Raw genomic sequence first — 24431 nt, 5'->3', positions numbered from 1 at the left:
CACAGGTCTGAGCTTGCCCTCCAGTTTTAGGATACTGTAAGTACACAGCTTACTGTATCTAAGAGGAGATTAATCCACATTCAAAGTATCACAAAGCTGAGCTTTTGTTAATTCATCACACTGCACTAGTTTTGTATAAAAAGTTTATTTCTCTTCCTCATGTCTATGAGAGTTGCACAGTAATTTTAAAAAGGGGGATTTGCAGACACTAATGATGTTTGCACTAACCAGACTCAGAGACAAGTCTATACATTGCTTCTAGAAACTTTTGGTTGAGTCCCTGCACCATACATAGGCACATTGTCAATATGCTTTGACGTTTCCAGACACTTGGTAATTTAGGAAAACTTAAATGTGATAGAGGAGCTAAAAAACATTAGAGAATGCAAAAAGAATAATTTAGTGCATTTACATAGCAGAAGTAACTAATACAAACCCTTCAAAAGCCATCAGCTCCAAAATTTAATAAACAAAAGTAGTTTAACACACAATAAACACACGTGGTGAATGCACCTGAAGGACGTTTACCTGGTTCTTAAACAGAATCAAACAAACAACTGTAAGCTGAACAGAATCTTCAGCTTGTAACTGCACCACACTCGTTTTCAGGAACAGTGATGGTCTTTTTAGGCTCTTCAAAGTCTGAAAGTTGACAACAGATAGCAGGTCACTGACCACAGAATGCTCAAGTGAAGACATGCATTTACAGCAGATCATGCCTCAGCTCATTTGCTTTTTATGCAGTTAGGTGTTTGCTCTTCAACAGTCCCAGAAAATCCTGAGTTTCATTTGGTTCTGTTACAAAGCCTCTGTGTAATGTTATGGAAAAGAAAAGGCTCAATAATTTTGAAATTGAAATTTCTTGAGCAGTTTCCTTAGAAATAAGAATGAGTTCCTGAATTAATTCTGCTCTTTCAGTTAATATGTTATTTAATGAAAACTTTCATAAACCACAGATTGAGTAAATTTGTTATGTGAATTATGTTTTGTGAGAGGAAATTCTTCCTGCCCTACCCTAACTCTGGGTGCTCTTTTGCTGTGCATGTTATAAATGGGGAAGGATAGGGTCTGGCACTGATTCCACTGACCAGACTCCCTAATCCAGCAAAAACAGCCACTACTTTTGGCTGGATAGGGTGAGCTGAACTCACACTGTCAGGTTCCAAAGCATGACAGCTGGCCAAACTAAGCAAAAGGAGTGCACAGCCAAAAGCCTGGAGAAGAAGAAATCACGATGTTCTCATTTTAGCAAGTGAGGAATTTTAACTCTTCTCTTGCAACCTCAAGCAAAATGGAAAAACTAAAATTAAATGTATTACTGAGATTTAAAATCTGGCAGCGCTGTAAGATGGACTGTAAAGTAACCATGTAGCTGAACCAAAGTTCCATACACACAAAAGATTCAATTTGGACTGAGACCAAAGGCAACTTTCCATTTAAAACAGAATTTAAAAAGGAGAGAAGAACTGAAAATTGGAACCACACTACTGCAAAGTTTTACCATAAGCCAGTCTAAGGATTTGCAGATGTGGTTTTGTTCCAGCTGAACAGATGCTACAAGATGTTTTCATATACTCACCCTCTGTCAAATCTACCCAGCTGTCCTCTGTCTCAGGCAGAGGGACGGAGATTCCCATTGCTTTGCGGATGCCGTAGGTACTGACAATGTCACCGGGAGTCACTTGCTGGGCCAGCTCCTTCAGGTTATTGGTTACTCTCTCCGCTGGGAAAGACAAGAGGATGTGTTTATATGCCATATATAGACACCAAATTGCTGGATCACTCTGCAAACAGTGCAATTATTTAGTACAAAGGCAACTATGTTAAATAATATTTCTAGACCAGAAAAGCTGTGTTGTTCTGTGTGCAGCCATGCAAGACATCCTGGGAACCAAGAGACAAGGTGAGAAGAACAGGAGGAATGAAACAGCTGCTGGCCAAGGCTTGCTGCCATCAGGAAACACCAGAAGTTAAAGAGTAAGTTAATGAAAACTGGGCCACACATGCAGCAGCTGGGAGAGGGCTGGTGGCACCCACACAGCACTGCTGTTAGTAATAGCTGGAATCTGGGATTCAGCACAAAGCTTTGGATATAAAGAGAGACTGTTCTTGTTGCTACAAATGTGGTTTTCCCTCAAGAAGGAAGCCATAAGTAGTGAAACATAAAAAAAGATAGTATTTGATCTGGTTTAGAACTTGGTCATATTTCTTAAGTAATAGGGAGATTATCTAATCACATGCATGTGGTCTAGTTTAGACCATGAACAGTCTTGCACAAGTCAGTTTTACTTGCCAAACAGGCACTCTGCACACAGTCCTGTCTTAGAGGGCTAACAAAAGCTGTGTAGCTGATCTGTGAGACAAGCAGGTTTGCACAAATAACTAAAGAATGTATGACTGGTATTAATTACTGTAACTCAACAGACTGATAACCAGATCCAACCTGAACCAAAGCTGGCTTTGCAATAATAACTTGGTTACACTTAAGCAGACCTGTTCAAAGACACTGCAAAACTCAGGGAGTTATTGGTACTTGGCTATTGTCTGCCCCATGGCATACAGAAGCTTCAATCACTTCTAGGGACATTTAGGAATAAAGAGGGAATACTTGTAATTACTATTCAAGATTTTCATCTGGCTTTACATCCAAAGAAGTTTAAGTTAATCCTCTAGGCCTAACAGAGCATACCATCTACACTACAGCCCTTGAGATTTTTTTTTCTTGGAGTTGATACCAGTTGGGACTTCATCAAATCTGGACGAATGATCAGAAAAAGTGTATTTACCCAAGTGCATTTCTCTGTAAGATGGACCCAGAAGACAAATCATATTAGGGGGTGGTTTTGTGCTCAGTCGTTCATTTTGAGCATCCTGGAGTTCTCTGAGCAGCTTTGTTGTTTCATCAAGTTTCCTTTGGAAGATTTCAGCCTCTGTTTAAAGAGACAAAGAAAGTCCTGACTAGTAAGATCTAAGTAAAGTCTATTTACTTTATGATACAAAATATTGTAAGGGACTGAGAAACTGAAGGAGTTACAGACATATCAGAACTTTGACTACCTCAGGAAGGAAGGAAGACTCACCTTCAGAATCAAATTCTTCTATAGGCATGCCAAAGTTTGTAACTGCCTTTAGAGCTGTCAGTCTGTCACTATTAGCAGTGTCCAACCTGGCAGCAATATCAATTTCCATAATCTGAAAAAAAATCCCAGCAAGCAATAATTTAGATAATACTCAGCTCAGCCTTGAAGCAACAAAATTGTCTGGGGAAGATCAGAACACAAAGGTGAAGTTAGCCTGCTCTATAAAAGTAAGTGAACATACAGAGGGAAAGCTGAAAAGACACTCTATAACTTACTGTTCTATAGTTATTGTTTACTCATTCTATTTCATATGCAAATAGAAAACAGCATCTGCCAAAACCATTGGGGATATGCACAAATAATGTGGTAACTTAAGACCTGCATCCCAATTAAAAAACAGTTTAAGAATTGCTTCAGCTCACCTAAAGTAGATTTTATCAAAGATCTGGCTGCAGATGAAGAGGTGCTTCAGGAGAGCAGCCCTAGAACTGCTTTCTCTAACTGAGCAAAGTTTGGGTGGAATGATTTGAGATCTATAATGTATTGCCCATAAGGGGCACAAAGTGAGAACTTCTCAAAGACTGCTATGTATCATGTGGCATCTTACACTCACACTACAAATTCAAGTTAAACAAAACAAGATTAAGATAGAAACAAATCTATAGCTCCAAACAACCCCAAACAAAAATACATAAGCATTTTCTTCCAGTTCTCTTAACGTAGAGTTAAGACATAATGTTTTTGAGAACCTTATTCTCCTCATGCCTACAAAGGGGCACACAATTTTCAGAAGATTTGCAGCTTGTCCAAGTCTCAGTGTTGTTGTACAGCCCTGAAAGTTTTAGGCCATTTTGTAACTGTGAGCTTGGACAGGTTGGTTGGAGAAGTTAATTAATAAGGAAAAATTTTACCTTTACATCTTTCATTGCATCACTTCTTTCCTGTGGGCCTTCAGCTTCCTCACATGGCTGAATAAAGAAAGGATTTTTAAAGAAGGCATTAAAATTACTCTTTTAAATTCAAAGTAAAATCTTATAAGATGCCATATTTTAGGTAAGTATGCAATGTCATAATGTGCTTTCACTGTAAAGTAAGTTATAATGCAGCTATTTTTTAGGGTCTTTCTTGGGGTACTAATGTTTACTGAAATACATTTTTTCAGCTCAGGTTTTATTTCTCTTTGCAAAGTTCACAGTGATGTCACATCAGAGACTATTTACTGGGGTGCAGGAAGAAGAGGAAGGGTGGTTATTAGAGGCTGAAATGTTTTTTGTTCTCTATGCAATTGTATTTCTCTTAATACTGCCAGAGTAAGAGGCCAGACCCTGACAGTCAGTGCCACTACTGGGCACAAGAAAAGAGATAACGTGTAATGCTAAAGGAAAGGTGTGAGCTGAGGCAAAAAGGTCCACGAACTTTTTCTAGGATTAACTTAGGTAATATTTGACCCTAATCTACAATCTGTTTATTTCAATAGCTGGCATTGATTTGAACCTCAAAGCAAGACTTCTAGTTAAAAGGAACTGTTCTGAGGAGATTTTCAAATAATTCTTGGATTGTCAATTAAGGTTATCAAATGAGCTTCTTTGGTTCCAGTTATGTTTAGCATGGACAGGACTGGAATTTCCTAAGACCTTGAAGTCACTGTTCAGTATTTTTACATAGTACATGCTTGAGTACAAAAGCATGGTACCAAGTAAAGGGAAAAACTACATATTAATTCACCTGAACTAAACAGGGGCAGCTAAGAATGTGCTAAAATTTTAATGGAAAAAAAAGCCTGTCAATGATCACTTTATTTTTAAACAACTGCTTATTGGTCTTGAAACAAGAGTTAGCGATAATGGACAAAGAATGGGTAATTATATCTCTATGTACAATATGTCAATATTCACTCATTAACAATACAATAATTCCATTCTAGAAAATCCTGCCACTGAAGGCAAAGACCAGTCTTTACCTTTCAATTCTATCAGTTAAAAGGAAGGCCATCAATAGGATCAGCATCATCTTTCTCTTGCTTTAGAGCTTGTGTGCTAAAACCAAAGACCAGATAGTACACAAATCCACTCTTACCATTTCTAGTTCTCTGAGAGCTCTAGAATGTCCTCCTTTAGTTAGAACATCCAGCAAACTATCAGCCATTAAGAGAGGATAATCCTGGGATTTCATAAAAAAATCTTGAATACTGAAAGAATAAAGATAGTTAAGGTAATTACTTTCATATCAAACATTTAATGTAAAAACATTGCATAAGGTCAAACCAGTATGTACAGCACATAAAACACAAAAAGTAGCACAGGATCTGATCAAAATGGATTGCTTTAGTTTAATCATGCCTGCTTTCTGTAGCTAAGGAATCCAGTCTGCATGGGACACTGGAAAACTTGGAAAAGTGCAGTGTCTCAGGCAGCTGCACCAACACAAAACCAAACTTGCCCAGGCCCTTCACATTTACACTGTACTAAAGAATTGCTCCTTTTCCTAAAAATTTGTATCACTGTGCCTGCTCCTTGTGCAATTCTCACAAAACAAAGGTACTTTGACATTTTTATAATCAAAACTAAGAAACCAATATAATTATTTTTACAAAGCTGTATCTCATTCAAGGCAGTAATTAACGTGAAAAAACCCCACCAGTTCATACAAACATTTCTACAACTCAATATTCTGGCTTTGAACATGAGTCCTTCAGTTATAAATACATCTAAGTTTAGACAGTTTACTCCTAGGAATCAGCAGCATAAAAATTCTTCCATCTTGGCTAATTTCACTTCAGAGGCAGGCTCTTCTACTGAAGTCTTTGTTTCTAACACAAACAAACTCCTGTGAGCTCTAAAGACAGCAGGGCCACCCCTCCACAGCAAAGCCAGCCCATCCTGCAGAGAGTGGCACACAACTGCCTCTGTCCTTGGGAGCTGTACTGTGCACCCTGCTTGCTGGGTTACCTGGAAGATCCTTGGTTAGAGTCTTCCCCATATGTTGAGTAGATTAGGTCAGAATCTTCTTTGCTTATGTTGGCAAACGTTGAATCATATGTTGGTGCATAGGAACTGAAGGGTCCATAATTCAAGTATGTCACTAATGAGTAACAATAGCATTAATTATTATCCTCCTTTGTATGCTTCAAACAGAAATGAGAAGGGGCTGTAAAACAATCCTCAAGAAAAAATTTTGAAGGAATGTATTTCTTAAGGAGAAAACATGCCTTCACAGAACACCATCTGTTCACAAGGTAACAATTTGTACTCAGATCTAAACCAAATGCATTTGTATTTGCAAATATGTCATTAACACCACTGTGAGCCTTAGCACAAATGAAGAGTCTGATAATGGAAAAAGGTTCTCAGGCCCACCCTGGCTCTTTAAAGCCACTAAAAACCTTTCCCCATCTGGTTGTTTCTCTTCTCAATGTAGATAAAAAGTAAGTGTCTTGCCCTTTTGTATGTGTAACTTAAGCTGGACTCTGTGATGCGCTGTTTAATTGTGCAATGGATACAAAGAATCACAGAATGGTTTGGGTTGGGAGGCACCTTAAAGATCATCCAGTTCCAACCCCTCTGTCATGGGCAAGGACACCTAATAATGTGCTTTATCTTTAGAAATACTTAGTTCCAAATTTATGTGCCAGTAACAAGATCAATACACTTTGTTTATATAAGAAGAAAGATTTGTATTTTTATAAAAAAATCAGCACTTACCTGGAGTAACTTTGTTTCTTTTATCTTCTTTGAACCCCTGTAATGTATTAACTCCTGACTGAAGCCTTCCTGCTGTCATTCCCAGCTTTACATGGCAGTAACCTGGCTCTGCAATAGGACATACCAAAATACAGAAACAGAGAAGGCTTACAAAGATGACCAAACTCATTTAATACTCATAGCTAAGAACTCAAAATAAACAGGACATGGCTCTCAAAGTGTGCTTTCCTATCCAAATGCTTCATGCTAATGATCTGGGACCCAAACAGTTCCTAATTCTAAAACATCTGTGGCCTTCTGGCTCAGCAGACACTGCACTCTGTACATGGACCAGAAATAAGAGGATCCCAAGAAATTCTCCAGCAGCAAAAGTGTTCTTTTGCAGCTTCCACAAACAGCTGACACAAATCAGAGAAGCAACAGCACTGAGGGCATCCACCAGCTGCTCCTAACAGCCACAGCTGAGGCACATCTATGTGATCTCTCAGCTGCAGCTTTTCCAATCCAAATCTTTATCAGGCTGGAAAGAGGCATTCAGTTCTTGGCCAGGATTTGCTCATCTGCCCCTGCAAAGGTGCCAGGTAGGTGGAAGTCACTTGTTCCCTGAACCATGCCAACTCACCTCCTGCAGCGAGGTCAACGGGGTTAAGAAGGCCCAGGGTTGTTGTACCATCTGGTTTTCTTCGTTCAAATTCACACTGAAATAAGATTAGACTATTTTAATTTACATAGTACTTGAAATTCATGGTCCTTAAACTAATGAAAACATTTAATGAAACTGTCCTATCTACAGGAATAAGAAAGGAAATCAGTCATTCAAAATTGAGTGCTGCTCTAAATTTTTACTTTCACTAGATAGTTTTATTATTGGTATAGGCACAAAGAATTAAGATATTATGATAAATATTAATTTTTCTGCAGAGGCCAAGTGATAAAAAATGTAGAAAATGAAACAGGCATAGTATTACCAATCAGAGTTTCTTCTCTTGTAATATTAACAACCTTTGGTCAGGTGTGTGTCTGTGTCAAAGCTATGAGATTTTTTGCAGGTCAGATTTAGTTTTTTGAGCTTTCTACTATTCATATTTTTCTATTACTTTATTGAAAATTTTAGCTGAAGTTGCTCTGCTGAAGAAATTCAGCATGCATTCAAATTGCACTTTTTTTTAATATTATGATGTTACATAGATGATCGATGGTGTAAAATGGTGTAAGCTGCAGTAAAAGCAGGTATGAGGTTTCAACTGGTGTAAGAGGTCAAGGAAACCTGATTTATGGAAAAGGGAAAGGAGCTACCCAATCCCCCAGTGCTTACCTGGCTGTTTGCAAGGCGCCTGGTTAACTTCCCTCCGGACTCCTTCACAATCCGATCAATCTGCTCCTGTTCCCTTTCCAAGCTATTGCTCCGTAACTTGTCTTCAAGCAGGTCTTTATCCTTCCTGTGAATGCACCCACACAGCTTAGGGACTAGCTGGACACCAGCTGGCTAAATAACACACCAGGATACTCTGACAATAGTTTTAGCCAACACTGTACATGGTTTTGTAGACAAAACAACTAACAACAAAAAAGAGTGCTATTGAATGTGACTGTATTTAATACAGCTGGGGAAGGCATGTGACAAAGGCTTACATTGGTAAACCTTTACAGTTAATAACTGTAAAGGTCTCTGTAAAGATCTCCTACAAAACTAAGATACTCTTGGAATATTGGATGCTCTCAATTTTAGTATCCATTATTTATTTACCATCTTCATATCTGGTATTTCTAGAAATGAACAGCTATTTCAGAAAGTACCCTTTCTGTAGCTAGGCTGCTGCATGTTTCAAATACAACTACTATGTAAACAAACAAAGAAAAAGTCATCAAAATTGGTTATGTAGCTTTTTACACCAAAATGTTTAAAAGCACATGTTTGCAAGCTTTCTCCAAAACTCCATAGTGTCCATGAAATGGACACTAAACCAGAAAATAATTGTTGATGAACAGTACATGGTTACCTACACTCAAAAATGATTGTATCGAAAATTATTCTAAACTTATTTGGTTTTAATAGATGAGGATGCTTTATGTCAGTTTTGATCCCTTGAGATGAAAATGTCTAAGCAGTACCAGAGAGAAACCCACATCCACTCTACCCTAAGTCATCTTGTTTCTGCGCCATTTAAAAGGTGTATCCTACAGTGACTCAGACAATACTTCACTTTTTGTGCTCTTTGCTGGGTGTTTTGAATGCTTTGGTGTCACCATCCATAGGTTCTCCTCTGTCTTTCCCAGGACCATTTTCCTCTTCCCCAGTTTGCTGCAGATCTGTCTTGTCCTTCTGCTTCCTTGTCTTCTGCAGGTCAGCCATGAATTCTATACTTTGTTTCAGGCTCTGAATTCTCTCCTGAATAACATCAAAATCCTTTTATTTGCTGCTTCAATTAATCTTTTTGTAACCTACCCATAGAAACTCATTTTATCTGAGTTCTTTGTTACACTAGCAAACAAACAGAATCTAGAAGGTGAAATACTAAATGCAACTATTTCTACAAGGACTGATCTGGCAGCAATACTAAAACAATGTACTATTTATATTCCAATATACAAGCATTTGACAAATACCATGCAAGGTTTTATTAATTTTCAAGAGATCCCTGTAAAAGGGATAAACAGAGATCAAAAAAAGAAGCAGTATACTTTTGAATATTTTGTTTGGTGTTTTTTGTTACCTGGCTAAGTATCTTCATCCCTGAGTGCAGCAGTTTTTTTGCAGCTTTGTAGTAAATGGTATCTGGTTTGTTGTAAATCATTGCATTATTACACATCAGTTTGAAGTTATCCTGTTCAAACATGAATAATTTTGGAATGAAAGTTAATTTTCCAGTGTACTATACTGATATTTGTGTTGCAAATGGGGTGTCTTGAGCTTTAGGGAAAAAAGCTTAGAAGAATACTTTTAATTAATGAATTTAAGAAATCTATTAAAAATGTAAACAAGGATAAGTATGTAACTTTGTTTTAAGACTTGAATCTATCAACCCAAAAAACATTCTTAAAGGATTCTTAAGTGTTCAGTACTGTTTGTAGTTTTCAAAGTTTTAGGGAAGCCCTCTTAATTACAACTACCCACCTCCTGGCCACTCAGCAGTCATTAAAACAAAGTGAAGCAACATAACAAAGGTAAAGAAAAGCTGCAGTGCAAAGTTAAGTTATTACAAAGACTATCCCAAAGTTTTAGTTACAATGAAGAAATGTGTGCTTGTTTGAAATTCAAGTGAGCTAGAAACTGCACTTCTATGCTCACTGCAGCCTCCTCAGGTGAATATGTTTTATCACATCCTCATCATTTACAAAGTTAAAATGAAAAACTAACCAGAAACAGCTGTTACAACCGGGTATGCTCTTCTTAAGTTTTGGAGAACTAAAGAATGTGCAAGAAAATAAAACCAATGCTATTAACTAACATCTGCCTAATTGATAATTACACACAATCTAGCCCAGTAAAGAACTAGAGTATTTCTGATGAAAAACAAAACAAAACTAGGCCCTACATCTTTTAGAAGTTCAAGGAGGTTTTCAAACCAGGCCCTTGAATCCCTTAGGCACACCACAGCACCAGGACAAGTGGCTGCTGTCAACAGGACCAAGCTCACAGTGCCTTCACTTGCTGATCTGACCAGAGTAGCCTGGGAAAAGTAATAGATTTAAAATATGCTGAGGGACAAATGGACAGACTCCATGCAATCCTGCACAAAACCTGAAACCATCTGCATCTTTTGGAGATGCACATTTACAAACCAGAAGAGCTTTCTCTTTTACAGTCAGAACTTACTTGCTCACAAAAATTCAAGAAGAAACATTCCTTGAGGCAGAAGTACTGATTCATTTTGGCATCTTTCTATTCCCATAAAATACTGCCTTCAAGTCAATTGAGCATAATACACCTCTGTAGTCAAAACAAAATTCAAAACATTACCTTTAACTCTTCTATGGACTGGTACCCATTGTTCTTGATCTTCTCTTTCATGGTACTAAAATCCATTGGGTTTTTAATGATCATGGAATAGCCAGGGGCAATAAAGTCAGTCACAGGAAATGAAAAGAAAGAACTTGGATCCTTTCTGTGAAGAAATGAAAGACATTTTTTTTTTTATGTTTCAACTTATAACAAAGAACTGAGTTTAGAATTAAATAGAAAGGAAATAACTAAGCTAAAAAGAAATAAGAGCTATAAAGAGAGAAACAGCTTATGTCAGCATAATCTTTCCCTTTTAAGGTTGAAAAGATCTCATGTGCAGATCCATGTACCAAAAAAGTACTACAAATACATTTCAAAGTTCTTTCTATATTTTGATAACTATCTGTATATCCCAGAAAATTAAAAAAAACCCCAAAATTTTTTAAAGGTTTTACATTTTAACAAAGGTGTTTTATACCATATTAGAAATAATTAAAAGTAAAAGAAACATACAGAATATAAGAATATTCTTGTGTTTCATCGCTTAGTCAGAAATTATCAGAAGGGAAGAGACAGTTCAAAATCAAAAGTGCTGCTTTTTGTATGCACAGAAAGAGAGCCAAAACTAACACAGGCATCTTTTGATAGGTTAAGTTTCTTGAAACTGACATCACATCTAGGTCTTGACAATTTATGGATAAGAGAAAACTTGCAAACAAAGTTTCAAGTGAGACACCTAAAGGGAAAGATCTTCCAACCACTCTTGCACAAGATGCAGATAGTCTTAAAGTCAAGAAATATTATCTTAAATAAGAGACTATTTGAAAAAGCTGCAGACTTGATTGTTTTAACCAAAAGATGTGGTTAGTAAAACAGCAAGAGAACATGGTTGAAGTTTTCATACTTCCTTTTCATAGTAAATAATGCTAAAATAGGAGAACTCAAGGTAAAAGAAACTTTGGCAAGTGAATCATACTCTTTTGTGCCTTCCTTTCAAAAGGTTCCTCTAAAGAAAGCATCATGTTATTGGAAAACTTTCCTGGTTTAGAAAGCTTTTAAAAACTACTATGAACTTGAAACTGGAGGTGTTCACAAGAAGCCTAAGCTGAAGAGAAGTTCTAAGGACACTTTCTTACACTAGCATTTAAATGCCTACAACAGCCCTCTTGGCAATATATTTACCAATATTTTCACTCAGCTTTGTGTGTGCCCCTTCCCTTACTGGATGTTATTTTCCCTTCACAGCTCTGCAAGCCTGTAGCACAGACATTACCTCTGCAGCTGTCTCATGAGTTGATTCAGAGCTTCCTGAAGTGGTGTCTGCTCCACCTCTAGACCAAAAACAAGGAGGGGGAGAAACAGTGTGAGGCAGAACTGACTGCACTTCCAAGATATCAGAAATCAACCAAACAAAACTGATGCACCTTGAGAACTCAGTATAAAGAAAAGAACAGAATGGCAAACCCCACAATACCTGCAGGGGATCTACTTTTCCCATTGCCCTTACTTGACATTCTGCTCACTCTGACAGAAATACCAAAGGAAGTGTACAGAAACCTAATTCCAAACTTTTGTACGAGATGGAGAAAAACACTGAGATGGCACAAAATGCCAAGTCACTTACTACAAAAGTAAAGAAAGAACAATAAAACATGAGTCAATTACAAAAAACATGAATTAGCAAAAGAAATTTCTTTTTTCCCCCTACCCTCCGGCTTGGATAAAGAGCTTGTCAGTGGTTTCTCTGGTGACAACTCCATTCTGACCGGGGTCTGACATTTCAGCTCCTGCTCTCCCTCACTGTCTCCATGGTCTCGATCTCGTTTCTTTTTATCCTCCTGGAAAGATTGTTGTGGAAATGTAAGAGCACTTGCAAACCCTGCATTATTTATGTACATAATGCTCTATAGATTTTTGAAAACATATTCACAAAGTTTAAAAGATAAGAATAGTTTGTAAGTGCTTAAAGATTCCGTATTCTTTATGTACTGTCTCCATCTGCTGGACACTGAAATAATTCAGCCATACAATGCAATGTATCGCTGAATTAGTTGTTTAGAAAATGTGACAGCTATCTGGTGTGTATTCTTTAAAAATGAGACAGGAACGCCTCAAACACCGAGGCTGAATGTATTCCAGCTTAAGGATACGAGTTACAGTCATATCTGCTGACCTTCTGCTGTGAAACCTGGAGAAAGTCAAAACATATTTTTTGCTAAAATGCAGTAGCATGAACACATACCTTAACTTTTCTCCTCCTCTTCTCCTTTTCTTCACCAGGAACTTGTTTTTCTCCTTTCTTTCTCTTTTTCCTTTTTCTGTCCTTGTGTTTTTCATGTTCAGATTTGTCTTCGTAGAGGCTGGAATCAAGTCCTGCATTTCCAGTGGACAGCTCAGCAACTTCATTTCCTCCAACTTTCAGCACCAGCTTCAGCGGCTTTTCTACATATTCTTAAACCGGCAGAGAAACAGGCTGTGTGAGTACCAGATAAAACACAGTCCCGTCCTCAATAACCCCGCGATCGCTCCTCTTCCTCATCGCACCGTTTCCTCATTTCCAGTCCCCGCAGCTGCTTCTCCCCCGCGCAGAGCCGATCCCGCCGCCCATCTCCCTTCCCGGGCCCGCGGGCGGAGCGAGGGCCCCGCTCCCGCAGCCTCAGCCCGGAGCGCTCAAACAGCCCCGGCGCTGGGCCCGGCGGGGTGGGGCGGGCGCCGCTAGGGGCTCCGGGGCCCGCGTCCGCTTCGGGCCGCGCTGCCCGGCGGTCCCTGCCCGCCCACCCCCGGAGGGACCCACCTTCGTAGGGATGTTTGTCCGACTTGTGCTTCTTGTGTTTCTTCCCCATGGCCCCGGCCCGGCCCGCCCGGGAGAGGCCGCGCTGTTGAGGCGGAGCCCGGCCCGGCCCCGCGCGGCCCTCAGCGGGCGGTGGAGGCCGCAGCGCCCCCTGGCGCGCCGGAGGTCTGGCGCAGGGCAGCGGTGGGCGGGTGAGCGGCGGCGGGGCCGGGCAGCGACGGGGTCGGGATCCGCCATCCCCGAGCCGCGATCGCCCCGCGCCTGTACGGGCCGAGCTCCGGGCATTTCCCCTTGTGAGCAGCCCCCTCCGCTCCTCGGGCAGCGTCTCCTTTCCAGAGCCCTCACGGCATCCTACCGAATCGGAGGATGCTCAAGGCTGGAAGAGCCCTTTCAAATCATCAAGTTCCGCTGTCAAGCCGGCACTACCCCTAAAGCACATCACCTGAGCCACATGCACGCACCTCTAAAACACTCTAGGGATGGTGACTCCACCACCTCCCTGGGTAGCCTGTTCCAAGGCCAAATCACCCGAATAGTGATTTTCCCCCCCCCCTTAAGATCTATCTGATTTAACCTGTCCTGCCCCTGCCCGCAGCCTCTCCCGCCCTCTCCCTTCATGCAACAGCCAGCAGCTCCTCGCTGCTCCCCCGACGGTGCCCCTTGCTCCCGGCCTGAGGCGCGCCGTGCCCGCGTCCCTCCGATCCCAAACTTGGGAATCCAGGCCAGTGCAGCGCTTCAGAGACTTGGGCAGGATTCACGGAGCCACAGAATCACTGAGGCTGGAAGGGACCTCTGCGGCCCTCCAGTCACTCCTGTGACCGATCACCACCCTCCCAACCAGACCCTGGCACTGAGGGCCACGTCCGGTCTGTCCCTGAACACCCCCAGGGACGGTGACTCCACCGCCCGAGTACTCGGCCTGAGTCCTGCTGGTTGGCAGAACCCGGTGCCGCAGAATGTCCCGTGCCGTGTCTGTGTGTGCCAGGGGCCGAAGGTGACAGCAGCGGGCGGGTGCTGCGGCAGTCTGTCCTTCTGACAGCAGAGTTTACTCTGCTCCCGGCTGGATGCCCTGCGAGTTTTGCCGGCTTCTCGGCTGCGATGTGCCCACCACCTGGCTGCTGCTGCCGGCCGGGCTCTGGCTCACCAGACCCTTAATCTGGAACAAAGGCTCGCTGCTCCTGGAGTTTGAGAACCCGTGCCTAAATTTGTACCAGCGAGGGGAGCAGAGGATGCATCCACCCGAGGAAGAGCTGGCAGAGGTGTGTCGAATCTCTACCCATCCAAGGGACAGGTCTCTCCTGTGCCCTGGCAAACAGCAGCGATGGCTGCGCTTGTCCTGCACAGGCTGGTACAGGCTATGCCTTGCTGGCTGAGTGCCTAAACCTGCTCACTAGTTTTGAAAGCAAATACTTTACAATCAGGTTAAAACTCTAAGGAAAGTATGTATATTGTCCATTACAGGTCAAAAATAAGAAATTCTGATCTCCTAGAAATGCTGGAAGTTGCCCATTTGCCTTGCATGGGAGTGCTTCCAAAACAAGCAACTGTTTTTCAAAATTGAATGCAACGCTAGTAGTATAGTCTTTCAAAGTTAATAGTGTATTTTTGCTATTGTTTAAGCTGCAGTCATTGCTGTTTCAACAGCACTGTGTAGGTATTGTTTTCTGCCAAGACCTCTTCAATAGTGCATCTTGAAATTTCACTTCTCTGAAGTCTGGAGTGCAAAAACAAACTGTTTCTATTTCAAAAGAGAAGCTTTAATTTATTCCCACACAATAGTCCAGTAAGTATTCCTCAAGTTTGTTGAATCATAAATGATGTTTTATAGCCAAAAAGAAAAAAAAAGTTGTTAATTAGAAATTTATGATATGTATGGCTGGACAGCGATACAAGGGTTATTTTGAGAGGTTGTGAAGATCGAGAAAATCTCTTGTCTGCTGTCCATTCAGTCACTGGGAGTGTAATCAGATGTGACAGCTTTGTTTTGCATTTTTGCTGGTTACATTACTGTCATTTGGTATCCTACTCAGAGAATTGTGTGGGTGGTGCTCTGGAGTAAACCACAGCTTTCCTGCTTGATCTTACTCCAGTAGTTTGAAATTCAGTTTTAATGGACGCAGTTGTTCTTCTAATTCACATCTGGATCCTTTAAAACTCTTATTGCATATGCAGTGAATGTTCTTAGGCACACTTTAGTGAGAGGTAGAGGGCTTTTGCTTGGGATATGGCCACATGTAGAAAATACAAGACTAGTAAATATTTAAAGGACGTGTTTTATAGAATGAAAGAATGTTGCTATATCCTCTGTTCCCACAAGAAGATTGGCAGAGTTTCTAAGGTTTTTTCTTTTAAATATCATATGGTAAGATCATTTGTTCAATTGTTATTCTGAAATTTCCTGACTAATCTTCTCTTGAATTTAATAAAATCTCAGGGAATTACACACAAGTGAGTAATGTGAGACCTGGCCAATACTGAAAGCTGCTAGGTATGTGCTTCAACAGCATCCTCTGGGTCAGAGAAGGATATTTCTGAACAGTTAGTCCTCACACACACCTACAATACACACTGGCTTTGCCACCCTTGTGTCTAGCTGTGCTTTCCCATTAGAAGATCAGCATTCCTGCCCCAAACCCCTCCTACCCTAACTGGGCATCGTGGCTGAAACACCATTGGTAAGCCTATGAAGGGTTATCACTGATAATAGAAAGGTGAGGTTTCATTCTTTTTGGTTGAATGTGCAGAATTAATAATTTCAACTCATTGAATATTTTCTTAATCTGTGTCAAGTTTCTAAAGCACAGATTTTAACTGAAGAGTGAGAGACAATGATGTGTGTTGTTATCACTGTAAGCCTCTAACAGAGAAAATGTACAAAAATAGATCATTGAGTCATGAATGGTTTGGGTTGGAAAGGACCTTAAAGACGCCCTAGTTCCAACCCCTCTGCCATGGAAAGGGACACCTTTCAGTAGACCAGGTTACTCAGAGCTCCATCCTGTCTAGCCTTCAACACTTCCAAGATGTCCAAGTGTTTGCACATTAACCTTTTCCATCTCGTAAGGAACTTTTTTTGAGACCTGTGGAAAGCATGAGATCATATTAGTGTATATCAAATATTAGCTAGACATCAAATACCATCATTATTTAAATTAGTAATGTGGATTTTTTTTTTGTTTGTTTTGGTTTCTGCTTCAGGAGGAAGAGGTAGATCCTGGTAACAGCAGAAAGGTGCAGAGGCTGCTGCAAGGCACAGGAGGAGAATGTGCCAAAGTCTTTGGGAGCAGGTTTCTGTGGATGCACAAGCACATGGAAACCTGGGATGCTAAAGTCACTGGGAGGTTTTCATAAGTGGGTTTGGTTTGTAGTCTGTGACACATGGAAATTTTGGAATAAAGTTTTTGTGACAGACATTAATTTTAAACCATTATTTTACCCCACCACACCTTTCTAAAAATACCTGAACACATGTGGCTGAAGTAAAGAATGCAGTCAATATTTTATTGATTGTTGAGTTATTAATATGACTTTTGAATCAGTTGCTCATTAGCTGAAAATGTGATCAATAGAAATATTTTCTTGATTTTGTGGGTACTAAAGGGACATTGTCATTTTCCATGTCCTGATAAAATCCACTGTGACAGATGGAATTTTTTCCCTTAATTTGAAGAGACAGTCTCATCATTATGATGCATTTGCTCTTTTTTCAGTTTAGCACTGAAGTGTTTAATTCATTTACTCATGAAAACAGGCAATTATCTGTTTCTACCCCAAGATCCTTATGACTATAATAAACTTTATAACAAGGTTGTAAATCAGTCATAGGGATGATGATCTTATTGTCCATAAAGCACTCACATGGATCATGCTCTAAGATCTCTGTGTGTGTATATTTGTACAAATCTGTGTTTTGTAAATACTTTTCCTGTGACCTTGCCCAAATCCTGCTGGCACCTCTTTTAATATCTCTCTTTTGAAGTGATTTTGTGCATCTGAAGAAATACCTTGTTACACACCTCTGAATTAAAATAGCAAAATTTTTGCTAGACATGCATGAAATTGCATTAAATTTAAACATTTATGACCTTGGTTCTTGGCTGCTATTGCTGCACAGGTAGGGAAAATTAAACAGGATTCAGCTGGATCCTCATGAGAGAGGAATGATGGACAAATGGGATTTATCCATCATCTCTGCTTTTCCCTAGTCAACTGGAGCGTATGGAGAAAAAGAAAGGAGAAACCTGAACAGCAAAGTTGGAACTGAAGCCTATTTTAGCAATTGCGGCAGGTAATTTCCTTGGGGAGGAGAGATGTTGCTGGCAGAGGGCACTAGGTTATATGTATATGTATTTTTTTTTTGATCAAAATATGGACTGGGTTTCCAGATAAAACCACACCATTTGGTAGCAGCATAGGGCTGGGCATTGGAATTGAGGATGGAAAGTTTGAACTCCAAGTTGAACTGATAGGTCCTTTGAGATGTAACCAAATTATATTTACTCATGATTCTCAGCCTGATCCCATTGCCCTCACTCATGTGTGTAGTCCTGCTTGTTTCAAATATATGCAAGATTTGATTGTTCAATTAAGATATTAAAGCCAGTTCTGAACTTCCTTGATTCACATACTTGGCCAGACTTTAACTAAAGTCCTAAACCTTTGTTTTCCCTATGTATTTTAATTACTTTTGTCATGTTTTAAATTGAATAAAATATCTGAAAATGCCTGTGCTTATAGCAGGCACATCACAATCTCCATTAGATATATATATTACCCAAATAATGTGAAGAGAAACCTTTTCCTAATAAGTTTAAGTTCTGTAAGAGGAAAAATAATGATGAAATTTGTACTTGTATTAAATTTGCACTCATAAGCTATAATAGGAGAAAGTTTAAAGCAAGTGTCTAGCTGAATGTCTTAGATGATACTCCAGTTAATTTTTTTTTGTTTAGGTAGCAATTAATCTTATTAAATTAAGTCTTGTTTTGTGTAGTGGTGTCTCTGGAGGAAGCACATTTAAAAAAAATAAGAGCATTATGCCACTTGGTGGTGTAATATGCAAAGGAAAAGCAACTTGTCATGTTCAAGAGAAGGAAATTTACATAATAGAGAATTTTTGTTTGCTCATTATCTGATTAAGCACAGTACAAGACATTACATGAATGGTAACTTTTTAAAGACCTTTAATTTCATGCAAGTAGTCAAGCAGATTTTGTAGGATAAATTCTGGGTTTAGCTCAGCTCTTTTTGAAGGTGTTTGCATTCAAGCTATTAATGGTCTGTTAGTTGGTTCAGAAATCCTGATCCAGTTCTCTGTGGGAAATGTATAATTTAAAACTGGACAGGGCCACATGGGATCTGCAGTGTCCCCCACTATGTAACGGGTTTGGTTTTCACCTGCTGGAGTCTGGTGTCCCTCATTCACATTGCCAACAGGTGCAGCAGCTTCTCCCCAGGTGTTTGAGCACTGATGAGGAGCTGGGAGGAAGCACTGCAGGGCTTTGGGGATGGCTGGAGCTGCACAGGCTGTGACCAGAAAGAGGGATTGGCCACCAAGAGCCCTGTGCACACGCAGGTGAAACACATGGACACTTGTGCAGGGAGCCCCAAAGGGAGGGTGATGTGTGCCAGGGCAGGTTGGTGGGGCCCATTCATATTTCTCCATGCAACAAGAAGAATTAAAGGTCCAGTCTTCTCTCACCTTTAGTTTAAACTTCTTTAAGGAGGGTATTTGGGTCTGCAGAACAGTGTGTGCATAGACTAAATTTTATATTGCATGCACTGGTGTTCATGTGAAGGGAGAAAAATGAAGTTAAAAGAATCAGTAGGATGCCACTCTGCAAATTCTAGCAGAAGTAAACAGTTTCTGTGCTAAATGAGGTCCATTAAGGAACATCAATGTTAGTCAAACTATTGTTCTGAAGCAGTAATCAAAATTTTTTTTCTGAGGGAAATAAAAATGAGGGTAAAAGGAAGAAGTTTCCATTCCTGTTTGACAGAAACATCAAACTAACAGTTAAGTTTTATTTTCAGATTGAGGAAGGGAAAAATAAAGATGTTTTGACTGGTATTTGGCATGAGTTTGGTTTGGCTTTTAGTCTACGACCTAGAAAAAAATAAAAATTAAGAACAACTTCAGCTGGGCTGAATAAACTGAAGATTTGATGCAGCTTTCTCCTTGATGACTGTACCATATTTAGGTACTAAATATGAAGAAGTAGCAGCAGTAGTAGTAAAGTAGTAGTACTTGCTCATGCTAAGAACAAGGAACCAGCACAGTCCTAGTAGGTACCAATGTACCTGGGACCTTGTCCTAGGTTTTGCTACATTTCCCTGGCAATCCAGAATGTGTGGCAGAAGTGAGACCTTCACATGTTTTCTGTAAGAAGGGGCTGACTCTAAATTGGTGCAGGCTGTGCTCTGGTGCTTCAGAAGACAGCCAACACCAGTGATGGTTATCTGCTGCTTATAACGCTTGTTCTTAAGGATAATGACATCCTGGATCACATTCTCCTGGAATATCTAATGCACTCCACAAAGTTTTGCATAAATTAGAGCTGGAATATTTTTAACTTTCCCCCCACAAGCCAGGTGGCAGATAATTGATCCTCTTATGTTACACATTCTGTCTCCTGAAACTTCCCAGTGGTACTGACACCCAAAGATGTAGTGTGGATGGGAACTTTAAATTTGTAACATGCTTCTATAGCTCCTGTGATATGCTCAGTAATTTTTTTCTCTGAGTGAAAGCTTGGAGGAGAGCAGCATAAAAAGGATGTGCTGTAAGGTCACTTGACCCTTTAGATTACTGATTGGATTTAAGCAAAAGAATATATTTCTATATCCAGATATTTTAATACCTGCTGCAAACCATAAATCTCTTAGAAAATACTAAGAATTTTTGGTTTAAGCCTTTTTTTTTTTTTTTTTTTGGTTGGTTTGTTTGTTCTATACCCATGTGGCAGAATACAGTCTTTAGAAAAGATTGGCTTAGGTCAGAAAATGACAATTGCAGAGAAAATTAAATGAAATGAAAACTGTGAGAGATTTGTCTGGCTGGGTTGATTTACTAAAACTCTGAAGCAATTTTAGTTCTTTCAAAGTCTCTGTGAATAACTAGCCTGATGTGGAATGAGAGGGGAGGTGGATGCAGTCTGTGAGGAGGAACATGGCTCTGCTGAGGCCTAATTATGTTTCTGTTATACTGCACTTCTATTGAGAGGGTTTGCTGAAAAAAGGTATGAAATGACAGCTATATGATCATTTCTTTCACCTTTAATGAAAGAACCCTAATTTGCTTAAGGGAGATGGGGAAGAAGTTTAAGGGTTTAAGCATGGAACTGTTCAGATGGAGTCTGTTTGGTTAGACCAAAATTCCTTATGTCATTGCTCATTAATATTGTTGTAGCAAGTGTTTATGCATGAGTGTCTGAGAAGAACTGGGTGTGATCAATTCAAAATGGCCTTGTCAGACTGCATGAAGTGTTCTCTCTGAGATATATATGGAAATGCATGTTTTATAATTTATTCTGACAGGGCATTCACGTTGCTGCTTAAAGTATTTCTCCGGATCTTTTCACAGTAGATGATCAATTAGTGCTTTACTTGTTCTTTCTATTAATTTAAAACATGGAAACGACAATATGGCCACTTCTTGTAGGACTTTTGTGTATGCTGTGAAATGAAATCAATCAGGCCAGTGATCTGTCTGGTTCTGTCCCCAACAGGTCCTTAGAGAGCTGCCTGTGGTTGCAGTGCCTTCCTTCTCCCCACTCTGGTAGAAGATAACTGAACCACAGCCCTCTGGAGGCCCCAGGGCAAGAATCAGAATCTGATCCTGGAACTGGAATGGACTTTTCATGCAGGTTTTTGTAAACTCTTCCTTCCCTTCTGTGGTCATTGTGTCTCCAAAGGAGACTAAAAGTTCTAAAAATTGCTTAACCTCTTATGAAAGTTTACATAGAGTTGCATTAGGCAATTTCAATGTGTGGTGGCATGGTCTGGATGCTACAGCCCAATGCTGGGCATTTATTTATTGAAGGACTTTGTCTTGCATGTTGAGGATGAAATGATCCACTGGTCTCTGAAATTTTTAGCTCCTCTTTTGTTTTTGACCATATCTCATGTCAGGTTGTTCCCCAGGCTGATTGGACAAGAGGGTGCTTTCACATTCAGCAGGGTTTTATGCTTTTGTCCATCTCATTCACATCCTTGTTTTTCTATATAGGAAAGCCTGAATTTCAGTCATAGTTACACTTATGCCAAATTTTCTTGGAAAGCCAAAACTGATTTTGTTTAACCTTAGAGCAAGCTAGCCAGTGTTTTTATCCTAAAATCAATGTATTTTCAGTCATATAACTTCTTGCCTTCAGAGCTTTTTTTTTGTTTCTTTGTTTTTGAAGTAGCAATTCTTCATCCTTCTTGATACAGGCTATAAGGTGAAATAGTGCATCCCAGAGGGTAAATTCACAGAAAACGGAAGTATACAACTTGTTTTAAGGTAATGTGGTTATTCTAGTGGATAAAGTCAAACTTGTTACATTTTGAATGCTTCGTATAGCCATCTTTTTTTTTCTTTTAAACATTGTCTACATTGACATGTCTGAACATCAGAGATATTGCTAAATGTGGTTTCTGATCCCAAGCTACTCCTTAATGCTGTTGTTCATGGGAAGCAGTTCAGGAAGAAGTGCTACCCATATCTTAGATGGCACTTTCAGAATCCTTGCTGAACCACCAATATTGCTGTATTTTAGATAATCTGTAATGGGAAAATGTTTTTCTGCTTCTTGTAGAAACTGTTTCTCATGTTGCAAGTGGATGGTAGGTAAAAAGGGCAATACAACTTCAGAAAAAGAATTTAATTTTTTTTTATTTGATTTAATTGCAGGCATAAATATAAGAATCAGTTACTCAACTGAAACTTTATATTTATTGCTACCTACCAGAATTTGTACACTTCACATAGACTGAGTTCCACTGGAGATGAAGTGATAACTTCTGGCTGTAAATTGTAAATTGCTTTGGGATAAAAGGTACTGCATAAATGTAAATCGTTACCTTATTACATGCAAGTCTAGCATAGCATGGCTTTCAAATTACTAATGAGTATTTCTTTGCAAGTCTGATCTCTTTTTAAAGATAAAATAGCACTAGGTTTATTTAATCATCCTAAAATGTTCTTATCTGGCACATTATAGTAGTTATTTTTACAGCTATAAACAAACATTATTGAGAAGAATTGCAGGATAAAATAAGATAAAGTTTACAGTGTTTTTCTTAATCTTAATGTTTTGATTGCCAGTCAGGTTGCTTTTTTAAAAAAAATTCAACTCAATATTTTATTATAATATTTACTGAAACACTTTTTTTTTTTTTTTGCTTGTTTTTTTTAACAAAATACTGAAGTCAAAATGTCATATAATCTATTCTGGATATGCAAAATGATTAAATATGTTAACATCAAAAACACTCTGAATGATTGTTTGGGGATATTTAACTGAAGTACTGATGAATACCATTAAACATATCTCTGTATAATTTTTATTACTTCATTTCCTTCCCCCCATTTATATGTTTGGCTTTCACTAGAGTGAAGGGAGAAAAGTTAACAGGACTCTAATTTAAATGAGAGTTTTCACCAGTAGGTTGCAAGATCATTAAATTCTTATCAGTCTAATTGAAGTTTTTAGAAAGTGCTAGGATCTCACTTCTACTTGACTCAATTTACCACTCATTTGAGCAACCAAGAGAAGACAAACAGGTGTTCACATAGCAATGACTGAAACTTGACAGGTAATATGCTTGAAATGACCTTGTTTCACAGACTTTATTCGAGGAAGAAATGGATGAAAATAACAGGGTTTTAAGAAACCATTGCTTAGGAAGAGGGCCATAGCTGAGCATGTCTTGGTACATGGAGCAAATGGGGACAAAATTCACAGATAATTGGAAAATTTGGAGTTCTATTAACAGTTGTGAGAAAATCATTGAGAAAAGCTTAATGAGGAAAGATATGACAAAATAGGAAAAAAAAAATCCATAAGGCTTCAACTGTGATACAAGAGGTTCCCAAAACATGTAAAAGCTAATTTTTGTTGGACACTGAACTTGTAGCAAGTCTAGCATGGTTTCATTTTGTGCTGAACTACACTTTGTTAATAATATGTACTTACAGATTTTTAACACTGGATGGTGTATATAAAAGATGAGAGTTTTATGCATGTGCATTTTAGCAAGTCTAATTTCACTCTCAGAGCATGTTCACATCAGGTAAACACTGTCATTCTGTGTTTTGATTTGATTCATTATTATTCTGACATAATTTGTGATGTAAAACATGGGAAGGGAATAATTCTGGTACAGCAGAACATTATATGGTGGAAACTAGGACATTTTCCTGAGGTCTATTGCTAAGCCAACCTCATGGCCAAGAAGGAACAAAAACCAGGGGCTTTGTGCTTGATGTGAGCACACATAGATGAGACAGGGTGAAGGGATACTAAATATCTATAGTGATCTGTACCAAAGTGGTGTTTTGGTCCTGTATTGGTGCATCTAACAGAGCAGCAGTGGGGACAGAAATGATGTGGACCTGCTATTAACTATTAACTCACAGTTTCTGCAGAACTTTTTCTTGGTCTGTGTTGCAGTCACATATTTGGTTTGCTCCAGTACCACAGCAGCAGTAGGAGCCACTCTACCTTAGATTTACAAAAACTTCTAACAGCTTTCTACCAATCCCCTGGTGGTAAACTACAGGCTGCCATGGTGTCTTGGGAATAAACAGTGAAAGAGTACAGACAAAAATAGTAATGGTTAATTTAGAAACTCTACTCCCAGCTCTTTCAGAGTCAGGGTTCAGAATTCAAATGCAGAATTGTACATGCAATATACAATATACATATTGTTTATGT

The 24431-nt window shown here is 39.3% G+C and overlaps 1 protein-coding gene across 2 annotated transcripts; it reads right to left on the bottom strand.

Annotated features, from left to right (window-relative positions):
- Positions 1-152: 152 nt before the first annotated feature.
- Positions 153-13615, bottom strand: BRD7 (bromodomain containing 7). 2 transcript variants are annotated; one of them, XM_054296306.1, is made up of 17 exons: positions 13519-13615; positions 12967-13175; positions 12433-12562; positions 11998-12055; positions 10743-10887; positions 9496-9606; positions 8986-9170; positions 8097-8220; positions 7404-7479; positions 6782-6889; positions 6029-6161; positions 5157-5268; positions 3992-4048; positions 3081-3192; positions 2787-2930; positions 1580-1723; positions 153-642 (listed from the first exon to the last, which is right to left on the bottom strand). In XM_054296306.1, the coding sequence occupies exons 1-17, from the start codon at positions 13565-13567 to the stop codon at positions 578-580; spliced, it is 1962 nt and encodes a 653-aa protein (XP_054152281.1). In that variant the 5' UTR covers positions 13568-13615; the 3' UTR covers positions 153-577. The 2 variants fall into 2 exon arrangements, with proteins under 2 accessions (XP_054152281.1, XP_054152283.1); XM_054296308.1 differs by lacking the exon at positions 153-642 and adding an exon at positions 649-809.
- Between the last annotated feature and the right edge of the window lie 10816 nt (positions 13616-24431).

The sequence above is a fragment of the Melozone crissalis genome, unplaced genomic scaffold (genome assembly GCF_028551555.1).
Source record: "Melozone crissalis strain CALT ecotype California unplaced genomic scaffold, PUWL_Pcris_2 ptg000007l_1, whole genome shotgun sequence".
Classification (NCBI taxonomy): Eukaryota; Metazoa; Chordata; class Aves; order Passeriformes; family Passerellidae; genus Melozone; species Melozone crissalis.
Note: the sequence above shows the minus strand (reverse complement) of the source record. Positions and strands in the feature narration are given on the sequence as shown.